General features: G+C 33.8%; 2 protein-coding genes across 2 annotated transcripts; one reads left to right on the top strand and one right to left on the bottom strand.

Moving 5' to 3' along the window:
- Positions 1-4,982: 4,982 nt before the first annotated feature.
- On the bottom strand, positions 4,983-6,526 carry LOC107489690 (probable ribosomal protein S11, mitochondrial). Its single transcript, XM_016110442.3, has 2 exons — positions 6,377-6,526; positions 4,983-5,991 (listed from the first exon to the last, which is right to left on the bottom strand). The coding sequence occupies exons 1-2, from the start codon at positions 6,489-6,491 to the stop codon at positions 5,171-5,173; spliced, it is 936 nt and encodes a 311-aa protein (XP_015965928.1). The 5' UTR covers positions 6,492-6,526; the 3' UTR covers positions 4,983-5,170.
- A 2,044-nt stretch (positions 6,527-8,570) lies between these two features.
- On the top strand, positions 8,571-11,029 carry LOC127739756 (embryo-specific protein ATS3B). The gene is made up of 3 exons (XM_052261750.1): positions 8,571-8,708; positions 8,859-8,948; positions 10,203-11,029. The coding sequence occupies exons 1-3, from the start codon at positions 8,571-8,573 to the stop codon at positions 10,782-10,784; spliced, it is 810 nt and encodes a 269-aa protein (XP_052117710.1). The 3' UTR covers positions 10,785-11,029.
- The last annotated feature ends 274 nt before the right edge of the window (positions 11,030-11,303 follow it).

The following is an 11,303-nucleotide window of genomic DNA, read 5'->3' as shown; positions in this document are numbered from 1 at the left end:
AATTAATATTGTTTAGTTAGTTTTGTTTAGCTAATTTTAATTTGGTTAGATTAGAGAATCTGGCGTGGATAGTGGATTAGGTCTTGCTTGCTTAATGCTGCTCTCTATGCAATCACTGTTTATAGTTCATTATATTTAATTTGTTCAATTGTTCTTGAGTTGTTAGGATTAGGGTTGGTTAATGGAAATTGCTGAGACTGATGTTTTACACTGCTGGTGTGTAAATTCTCATTGCCTGTTTTGGTTAACAATGAACTCTTATGTGCTCATTTTGCTGTCTGATGCCACATCTCTGTTTTAAAATGAGCTAATTCCTTTGATTCAATGATGCACTTTTGTTAGGTTTCATGTAGCTTACTTTTGATATAATTGTTGAACTCGATGAGAATTGCTACTTGAATCTGCTGTTTTTGTTCTCTGTGTTGTATTTCAAGACATTGTGCTGTACTTATGTTGATTGTGCTACTTGGTTTTTACTATGCTTGATTATGGCTCATGTTACTTGTTTTTGTTCTTGCTTAGTGATGCTGAGTTCTTAATGCATATTGAACTTCAATTTTGATTCAGTGAGACTTGATTATTTGATCTACACTCTCTACCTATAATTGACTGTTGAATTCATTGTTTGTTGCTGCCGAATTTCAAAGAAGTTTTGTTTGCTGCATTGGGAAGAGGATGTTGTGATGTTGCTACTGTCATACTAAATATTTCAACTACACATATGACCCTTACAGCTTGACTTGGTCCACTCCCTTCACCTGTTGCAATTTTTCTATAATTTGAGAATTCTTCTGTAGGTTATGTTTACACAATTTGAGTAGATTAGGGTTTAATTGAACACAGTTGATAAAAACAATTAAGCCTTATTCCAGTGGATTAGGCAATGCTATAGCATTCTATTAAAATAGAACATAGTTGAATGGCACAAAAGTTTATGCTGGACGTTTTGTCCTTTGGTCAGTATAGTTGAATGCAATCCTTAAAGACAAAGATTTTAAACAGGCTCTTTCCTTCAAGAATGAAATAGTTTCATCTACTTTCAAATCCCTCTCCTTATACAATGCTTCTCTGTTGAAAGAACCCCTCAACCTTTCCATGACAACTACCAAATTTATATACAAGTATCATTGTATTTTCATGCAATTCCAACAAGATCGTGGCTTCCCTCCACATGTTAAGCTCACACCTCATGCTTTATGCCTACACAAAGAAGAAATGGATATCCACATGAAGGTTGTGGTAGGCTTAGAGAAGGGGGGGTTGAATCTATGCCTTCCTTTTAGTTGCAGTTATTACCCTTTTAAACAAACTTTCAATTCAGGTTCTGTTTGAATCACAACAGCGAAAATTTATGAGACAATTTATTTTTGTCTCATGAATATCAAAAAACAGAACTCATCAGAGAAGAGAAAAGCTAACACCAGCATGTATTCTGGTTCGGTTGCCTTGTGCTATGCAACCTACATCCAGTCTCCTCCACAACTATGGAAGAATTTTACTATAGTTAACAGTATTACATACACCAATTTCACACTCAAGTTCTAACCTAACTTGACATTGGCTATGCTAACACCTAACTACTCACTCTTAGTACTAACCCAACTAAGAAAGGGATACCAACCAGGTACAAGATACAAGACACTTAACCAACCTAAAGAAATCAGAAAATAACTCTAGACTTTTCTCTCAAGTGTATCACTCAGCCTTTTTCCACTCATGGCTTTTACTTGAACTTTCTCACAATGCCTTTTCTCTCAAGAAATTACAGAAAGATAAGCTTAGAAAAGTTCATTACAATCAGTAAAACATGAAGGAGATTGACTTCATCAGCAGCCTCTTTGCTATGTGCAAAACCAGATTCGCAAACCTTAGATGCAGTTCTTTAGTATTGGCCGAATGCTTCTTTGAAAGAAAGCATTATCCAAGTAGAGGAACTTCTTAACAGAACACTGTTCTCACTCTCTGGTTTTCTCTCCTTAGTTCTGAATGAGCAAGAAGTCTTCTTTTATTCTCCTTGCATGTTGCTGGGTTCTTCTTCCAAGGTCAACACCTTGAGCCTTGAGCTTCACCAACCCACAGATTCACTTTTTCTCCTTAATCTTCAGATTAGAAACTTTCCTTTTGACTTCTTTATCTTGACCGAAAGCCATAATGCAGCAACCATAGAAATCTTCCAAAGGTCAACATGATCTGAGCCCTTGAAAACCAACTTGGTCCCCAAGACATGTTTGAGACCGTGGATGCACAGCAGATTAGGGCAGAAAACAACTTTCTCTTGTGTGCCATTTTCGGACTTGCAGAGTGTTGGGAGGTAGAAAAGAAGATATGGAGCACGCAAACGGAAATGGATTACTTTTACCAAAAACCGGATTTGGCTTGAACTTGTTGATTTGACTTCAGCCTTTCTTGCCTGACCTTCTCTTTCTTTCCTCTTCTTTGAATAGCTTAGGAGCTAAGCAATTTCTCTTGCTTCTGTGATTTGACATGGTCAGAAAAAAAGTAACGTTGAGTTTGTGAAAGCAAGTGAGAAGGAAAAAGCTTGCTGAACTCAATTCGGGCTTGGGTATGAATATGATTTGCTTGGCCCGTTTTGATTTCTTTGACTTTGTTTCTTTTGAGCTTCTGTTTTTTCTTTTCAACCCACCAGCTTGGTTATTTTATTTTTCATTCCATTTGGGCTGTAATTCAAATTTTGGCCTGCAACAATTTATAAGTAATTAGTAACATGTAATTATAATTAATTATTTATTTTGCCCAAAAATAATGTGTGCCATCACTTAATTTATTTAGTTAATTTCTTAACTCAACACCACAAATGTCTCATTAACCGATTACCCTGATTATTTTGATGTTTGTAGCATCGAAGATCCATTATCCAGAAAGGTTGTCCTGATTAGGAAGCATCCATTAATGGGTATGAGATTGAGGATCGCTCACAGGGCCAACAGCTACTCAAAAGAGAGGAAGGAGGAAGTCGCCGGCATTGATGGTGGCTGAGGGAGGCGCCGCTGTGCGGCGGTGATGGAGGCAGGGGCCAAGGAAGAAGAATGGAAGGGAAAAATGATGAAGGAAGAACAAAAGGCAGAGAAATTCGATACAGGATTGGGGGAGGTTACAAAAACGGCGTCGTTTTCGTCTCCAAGGACTTATATGTCCTGTTACGAAATGCTCCAGGCCACCTGGCCTCCGTTACGGCCACCTCAGCGCCACCTCTGCCAGCTCATCCTTTTCCGTCCAGTGCAAACGGCTGAATTCAACGGAAGAACATATATGTCCACGTTTTTGAGGAGTTAGGGACTTTAATGCATTTTTCATTTTTTGAAGACGAAAATGTCCGCGAAAAAAAAGGTCAGAGATAAAAATGTTCTTTACTCTAATTTTTATTAGGGGTATTAATTGATATAATTTTTCTATTAATGAAATAAGCAAAATCTCAAAATTTATTCATGACTCTCCAAAGATCAAAATGATGCCATGTCCAAAACGTCACTTTTCTTAATGTAGTATGTATGACCATTACGAAATATTTAATTCAACAAAGTAGTTCACGGACTTGTTCAACGTATAATAATATATGAATGCTATATGTTTTTATTTTTATTTTTTTTCCACAAAAATATGTTTCAAAATTTTGAACTCGGGTCTTTATTTATCCCGAAAAGAAGGATATTTGTTAATAATAACCCTTTCCTTAGCTGTTTGGAAATTGGAATTATATACTTCTTTTTGTGTTTTTAATAGGTAAGGTATTATTTTCTCCCTTCATTAATTTAGTTTGGTAGTTTTCCTTTCTCAATTGCCAACTAACGTAGGGTTTAGTAGGAAGTTGGAAAAGTATGCTTTTTGTTTGCATATATATTCATATTCTACTCTATTGTCATTGTGGTGGTTGCGTCTCTTTTCTCTTTCGTTTTTTCCCTCACTTTTGGACTAATTTTCAATTTTGATATCATTTTGCTTTCAAAAGAAAGGAAGGTATAGATCTACTAATATTTGACACCCTTTATCTTTGTAATATTCTAAGAAAATCATGTTACAACTTAATGTCACAGAACTTAGCATCACACACTAAAATTAACTAGTGTAAACTGTGCTTCCCATTATCAAGTCAACTATATTTAATTTTTCATTTATTTCATTGTTTCTAATCTTACGAAATTTGCATGTTTTGTGCATCAATAAATTAGAAGAAACTAGTACAATAGCGATTAAATAAAAGTAAAGGGAATATAAAATAGAATTTAATTTTGATGTATTTTTACACATGCATCCAATTCTATAATGCTACATCAATAAAAATAACTACCTTTTACATTTACGTAGAACAGATATGATTGCACGACTATGCAAAACATTTTCCATTGTCAGTGCATCAAAATTAAACTTCCTAAAATATATATTACCAAGTTTCATTTAAGACACTAATAATCCTACGATGATGAATATAGTCCAAAGTTTTGACAAGGCATCTCTTTCAGTTTCCTTTGAGGTTATCATGATTGTCAAACTTTTCACGTTGTTGCTTTCTTTCGAGCGAGGACTAAGATGTTCAAAACTAGAAATACTTCCACCCCGTATAAGATTTGTCACATCGTTTTTGTTGATAACTACATACTGCATTGAATATATTACTTGACTGACAATGATAAATATATATAACTTGATATGATCATGCTTTTTGGAATACCCATCAACATTAAAGTCCTCTTCCTTCTAACTGCAAGGCTTGATAAATAGATAATCATTGTTAAGCTTCAAATTTTCTTTGAAAAATACCAACATCTAGTTGAGTAGTCACCTAACCATTCATAATTATTGCTTGCACCCCAAGATTCAAAAGTAAAAATTTTGGTGGAACTTTCATGAATCAAACTTGGCATTTCAATGTTAGAAATAACATGGCTTCAACAGTATCATCAAAGAAAGTCTTGTTACCAAAAAGAGTCATGTTAACTTTTCATCAATCTGAATTATGCAAGATATGGTGTCATGTAATCACACATGTAAAAACTAAGGAATGGTAGTAACTAGAAAGACAGATCAACAAGTAACAGATCCATAACCTTCAATTGAGAATGATATAGCCCATCAACAACATAAAGAGAACAACAACAAAGCATTTCCCATACTGCTACAAAAACTCTTTATTGAGCCATCAAACTAACCGAATCTAAATTCGTCTTTTCTTTGGGAGTCGACAACCATTATGAGGCTTTCTAGTGGTATCTTCAATGTGAACAACCGGATTTCTACTTTTGTCCGCTCGAGAATCCAAAAAACCCTCCAACCAGCTCATTATTGCTTGCCTTTTTCTCCTGAAATGAGTAAATCCGTTCACTTTCATAACAACAGCTTTCAACCCCAAACCCCTTGCCCTTCGCCCGACAACCTCTGAAGTTGCCTCAGCAGCATACCTAGCAAGCTTCTGCCCTGATTTCATCTCTTTCACGGAACCAACGGAGCCGCTAAGCTTTATGTTCCCTTTAGAATCTATTACGGTAACAAACGTGTTGTTCCGCAGCATCTTTATATGAACAAAATCGGCGTCTTTCTCAAATTGATTACTGTAAGCCTGAAGATGATCCTGGCCATCTTCATCTATAACCCCTCTCACGAAATCCATAGGCCTGGAACTCTTCTCAGTCTCAGTCCCACCATCATTCTCATTGCTTACATTTAGATTCTCCCTGTCCCGCATAAAAAAAGGACGAGTACCCGAATCCCGGCCAAAACCCCTCCTATTCTGAGCATAACTGGCACCTCTTGAGTTTGAGTTCTCTCCATTCCGCATGAAAAAAGGAAGATTATCCGGTTGACGGTTGAAACTCCTCTCATTCCCAGCACCACTTCCACTCGTGTTCCACATCACCCTATCCCGGATGGCCTCCGGTAAAGTTTCATTCCCACCTCTCGAGTTTTCATTTAATCTATCCCGCATCGAAAAGGGACGATTAGGATCTGATTCACCAGTTGAAAATCCTCTAACATGCTCTGCGGCATTAAAATTTTGAATAAGACCCCATTACACTCATGACTAGTGACTAGCCTAAAAACTAAACCTTCACTTGCAAATTTTGAAACTGTGAAACTGATCCAAGACATCCATTTTCAATTTGCAACCATTTGAGCATTCCAATTCGACAATAACAAATAACAATTGAAACTTCACCTAAAAACACAATAACCATAACGTTTTCCACAAATCCATATCAAACAACTCGGGTTATAAACTTCCAAACACACAATTCACCAACCAATCAGAACACTCACCCTAAACCACTAATCAATAAGCAAAATTTCTAACCAATAAGATCGAAATGCCATAATCCATGGATGGGTTAAAAATTGAAAGCAAAAAAGAGAACCAGGAAATTACCGATGTGGTTTTGCAACGGTCCTGAGAAGAAGGCAGAGATAACAGACCGTGAAGGTTTGGGTGCGAAGAGAGAAGATCCACGGACATGGCAAATTGGAAAGAGATAACGATACATGATCAAAGATTAGGGTTTTCAGAGTTTTTTCTTAGTTTTTCTTTCTAGCTCACTCACACTCAACCACAGCTCCATCTCACTGTGTTTTGGGTCGGGTCGGGTCCCATACCCATTTTTTGTGATTCTTAGGCCCAACCATCTCATTTTGGGCTTTTTGAATAACTATCCTGTCCAAAAAAATAATAAGTATAGTGTCCAATTTAAATAGTAGTAACCTTTCGGGTGTGGGCCGGATTTGTCCGATTCTCACCGTGTCCAAAAAATAAATAAATAAAAAATAGTAGTATATAGATTAAGAAATAATTAAAATTGATTTTTAATTTAAAACATTTTTAATGATTGAAAAAATTATTCTTATTAATTAATATAAAAAATATTTATTAATTTTATTTTTATACTCTACTTAATTTTTTTTACAAGAAAAAAAAGTAAAGTATAAAATACAAAAAATTAAAATTTTCTAATTATTTTAGATAAATACTTATTTGTACACCCAGAAATAAATTACTACTGCTAAGACACTTCATTTAAATATTTAACAATATTTAATGTCTAATGATTCAAGCCCATGTCAACTCTTTTTATGTTCTTGAAATTAGTGTTCTTCATCGAATTATGTAAATGATTCCCCTTCAAAGTTCAAACAAAATGACATTTTGTAGCACCCAAAAAATTCTTCTACTCCATTCATGAGTCTTGAGGCTTTTACCAATGCCAACTACCTCTACCTCTTTTAAGAAATGAACCCTCAGTGGCTCAGTCCAACTTGACAACCAGGTAAATAATCTTATATTTGAGTGATGAGTTTAATTTATGTTACAACTATATATATAGTGATGAGTTTATTTTATGAACCAAAATAATAACTTAAGTAAAAATATAGTAACTCTTGTGATGTAGTTTTTTTTCTTGTCAAATGATGGCATGTCCTTTTGTCATTTTTTAGGTGCAATTACGTTAAATATACACAAAAATCAGTAATAAAAATTAATTATTAATATAAAATATGTATGAAATATATAAAATATACATTTAAAATAAATTAAATTATATATATATTATATAAAAATATATAATAATTGATGTTAATAATTAATTTTAGTGTATAAATAATATTTTTGTTCTTAATAAAATAAAGTGCTAAAATAGTAATATAATGTCGATAATGTCGATAGTATGGTTTTCAATGAGCATTAATAGGTATTAATAAGGGGCTATAATAATACACTACACATGATGGAATGAGATTTTTTCTGCTTCTTTCATATAAAGTCTTAAAGTATGGCTACGTGTATGGCTTCTACCATTTATGTGTGTCCCTTCTTTTCAACAAGCGATGTATATGAAATTCGGTTCAAATGATGAAATCACGAGTTAGACATATAGTATGGCTAAAGGGTAATTATCTTTCAAATATCTGATGAATAGAAAATGACCTTACATATAATATTAGTTATTTTCACGGTTGGTGTAGTTTATTTCTAGGTCCAACAATAAAAAGACATTTTTCATGCTGTAAAGATTATGGATGCTTATTGGGTTATCATATCTAGAAACCTACTTCATTTTTTATTGCTCTACTATTTAATTAACAAATAATAATAAAACTTTCAAAAAGCAAATAAATTCATAACTTTTGTTAACCAGAGTTTGAATTTCTTTTATGACATAAAAAAACATTAATTTATTGCAAAACTATTTAAAAAAAAAAAGATATTTAACAACAGATATGGCTCGTGCAACACGCAGAAGGGAAATTACTATTTATAGGCTTCAATTTTCATGTAAAGTTAAAGTGTATGTAGTATCAAATAAGTAAAAAGTAAAAAACTTTAGCTTAGATGCTAAATGTACGGCTAACACAAGACTTATTCATAAATCATAATGAATAATAAGAGTGAGTAATTGACAAGCTATAGAATGATAATGTCACATTTGCCCTTTGTTCATTGGACAATGTTTCAGCTTTTCTATTTGCATTATTAAAGGAGATGCATTGAGTTTTGTGCATGCAAACCCATACCATATCCCATTTTCTTTTATAATTCCTCTCAACAACAACCCTATTCATCAGAAAAGATGAATATGAAAGAAGTTGTTGTTGTTCCTCATCTTGTTCTGTTTCTCTTCTTTGCCTTTGGATTGGCACTTTCAGTCTCTGAGTCCAAAATTATTCCTCATGCTGCTGATGATTCTTTCAGTGTTGGCTATATTCAGGTAACTGGGTTTTCATGGAACCCAATAAAATTAAAATAAAAAGATAAAAAATAGGAAAAATATAAGTTTTATTAACAAGAAAATGACTTCTTTTTTGTTATTTCCTATGTATTAATTATATGTTGTTTATTTGTGTGTGTGTGTGCGTTTTTTTTGGTAACAATAAATACAAGTTGTTCTTCACCAAAGTTTACTACAGATCAGATTAGTATTGTCTTTGGAGATGCTCATGGCAACCAGGTTTTCTCTTTTTTCTTTTTTTCCCTTCATTTTATTTTAATCTGCTAAAAGATTGGATTCTTATTAAAATATTCAGTTATATATTGCTCTAGGAGGTATAATAAGGTATGAACAACAGAAATTGAACTCAGAATCATGGGTATTCAGTGTTATATATGTTGCTCATTACATGCTAACTTTACTAGTTTATTTTATTTTGGAAAAGAAAAATGTCATGTGGTTATAGCAATGTTTCCGAAGAACCCAAACTCAATTATTAAAATAAAATATGGTGAAAACTCAGGTGCAGTTGGCTTCGTGAAGTTAATAGTTGAGAGCCATTAGATGAAAATTTAGTCAAATCAGTTAAATCATCTAACGGCTCTTAGTTATCAACTTCACCTGAAGTCGACTGCATCTGAATTTCCACCTATATAATCATTTATATGAATATTTTTTGTTTATTTAAACTTTTGAATTTAGATATGGTATTAAAACTTACCTCGAAAATTCTAAAAATCTGTTTTTTTATGATTATTTACATGATCAATTTGAAAAGATAATTATTTTTATTGATGTGTTATTATATAGTAAATGTACATATAAAATTTTTTTACAGTATTACTAGTGTATCAAAATTAAATTCTTTAATAAATAGTAACTTGGCTAGAAGCTTGCTGCAATGCTAATAGCTAATGGAATTGTTGGAAACTTGCTTCTGAAACTAAATGATGTATCTAACTTAGAGCACTATTGCTCACTTTTGGCAGAAAAGTGGTCTATTTCCTCTGTTTTGGTAGGGTAGACCAAAAGCAAGGAAAGATATTTTATTTTATTTATTTAAATTTCTAATATTAAACTCTTTATCAACTTCATTCACACTCATTCTTTGGCCTTTGAATTTGGGTATTTAACTCCACTTTAACTTTGAATTTTTGTTTTCCATCTTTAGATTGAGTTTGATATCAATAAACTACCTCCTAGTGGAACATAATGTACAAATAAATAAATAATACAATTCCAAACTAAATATTTGTTGTTTTTTGAAGCCATTTCTAGTACTAGTATGAACATTATTGATTAATGAGTTAATTAGTTAGGAAGTTGTTATCTAAACTAGCTTCATGAGTGATTAGGTGTAATGAACATATTCAAAGTGATAAAAAAAAAAAAACCTCAAAACATGAAAATTTGTACATGTATGTATACATTTAATTAGTTAACAAAGCTGGAGTGATTTCAAAGTATTCCATTTTGTATGTTTCTTTGGATCAGGTATTTGCACCAAGATTGGATGGTTATCCAATATCAGAGACATTTGGACAATGTGCCTCAGACACATTCCATAGAGAGGGTCCATGCACACAAAACATATGTTTTGCATACCTAAGAAGATGTGGTTCCAATTTTAAGGGTTGGATGCCTCAAACTGTCCAAATCTATTCCCAACACTTAGAACATCATGTTACTTTCAATTTCAACACTTTCATTCCCAATGACACTTGGTATGGTTATAATTTCTGCCAAACGCCGCCTCCGCCACCTCCTGTTCCTCCTCATGAAGATTCTCCTCCACCACCAACGTCGCCGCCACCACATCCTCCTCATCATGATGAGCCTCCTCCTCCACCTCCACATTATCATTCTCCCCCGCCACCATCACCATCACCTCCACCTCCTTCTCAACCTCCTCCACCACCACCATCACCATCACCTCCTCCCCCATCTCCTCCCCCTCCACCACCATTACTGCCTCCTCCTCCTCCTCCTGCACCGTCTTCTTCAAACCATTTGTGCAATCAAAATTGGATTATATACTTGGTTGTAGGACTTGTTCTTAGTATAATTTGGATGTAGCTAGTTTAAATTTAATTTGATGCACTTTGAATATGTTCTATATATGACTTTATGTCTCTTAAATTTGTAGCAACGGAACTCAATTTATAATCTAGGATGTAGGGACACTATATCTATATCTATGTGTTGTACGGATATGAAATCTCTGAGAAAAAAAATAAAAGAATGACTAGAGGTACCGGTGGTTGGTCATACAAATGCATGTGCGGCGGTTTGCATGTGTTGCAACCAACCCTTGAAATCAATTCCTGAACCTTTTGATTTGGATTTACACACCATGATTCAAACACATCATTCTATCAAGATGCAAGAAATTTGACCACTAACTCACTAAGATATACACTACATCTCTATTTGGCGGTTATTTTAAGGGGACACTTGTGCACAATTTTCATAATATTAAATCTAGCTAGTATCACTTATTTTAAAAGAAATAAAATATTTATCAACTTATTAGTACAGTGCTGTTGGTGGTGGGTGAGAACATTGATGAGAGGAACAGTCAGAGATACCCAAAGA

The sequence above is a fragment of the Arachis duranensis genome, chromosome 5, assembly GCF_000817695.3.
Source record: "Arachis duranensis cultivar V14167 chromosome 5, aradu.V14167.gnm2.J7QH, whole genome shotgun sequence".
Classification (NCBI taxonomy): domain Eukaryota; kingdom Viridiplantae; phylum Streptophyta; class Magnoliopsida; order Fabales; family Fabaceae; genus Arachis; species Arachis duranensis.
This window is presented reverse-complemented; position numbering and strand designations above follow the sequence as displayed.

Coding starts and splice junctions, on each gene's coding strand:
- LOC107489690 (XM_016110442.3), bottom strand. CDS start 6,491: ATGTATCGTTATCTCTTTCCAATTTGCCATGTCCGTGGATCTTCTCTC. Junction 5,992..6,376: donor ACCGTTGCAAAACCACATCG/GTAATTTCCTGG, acceptor TTAATGCCGCAG/AGCATGTTAGAGGATTTTCA.
- LOC127739756 (XM_052261750.1), top strand. CDS start 8,571: ATGAATATGAAAGAAGTTGTTGTTGTTCCTCATCTTGTTCTGTTTCTC. Junction 8,709..8,858: donor TCAGTGTTGGCTATATTCAG/GTAACTGGGTTT, acceptor GTGTGTGCGTTT/TTTTTGGTAACAATAAATAC. Junction 8,949..10,202: donor GAGATGCTCATGGCAACCAG/GTTTTCTCTTTT, acceptor TCTTTGGATCAG/GTATTTGCACCAAGATTGGA.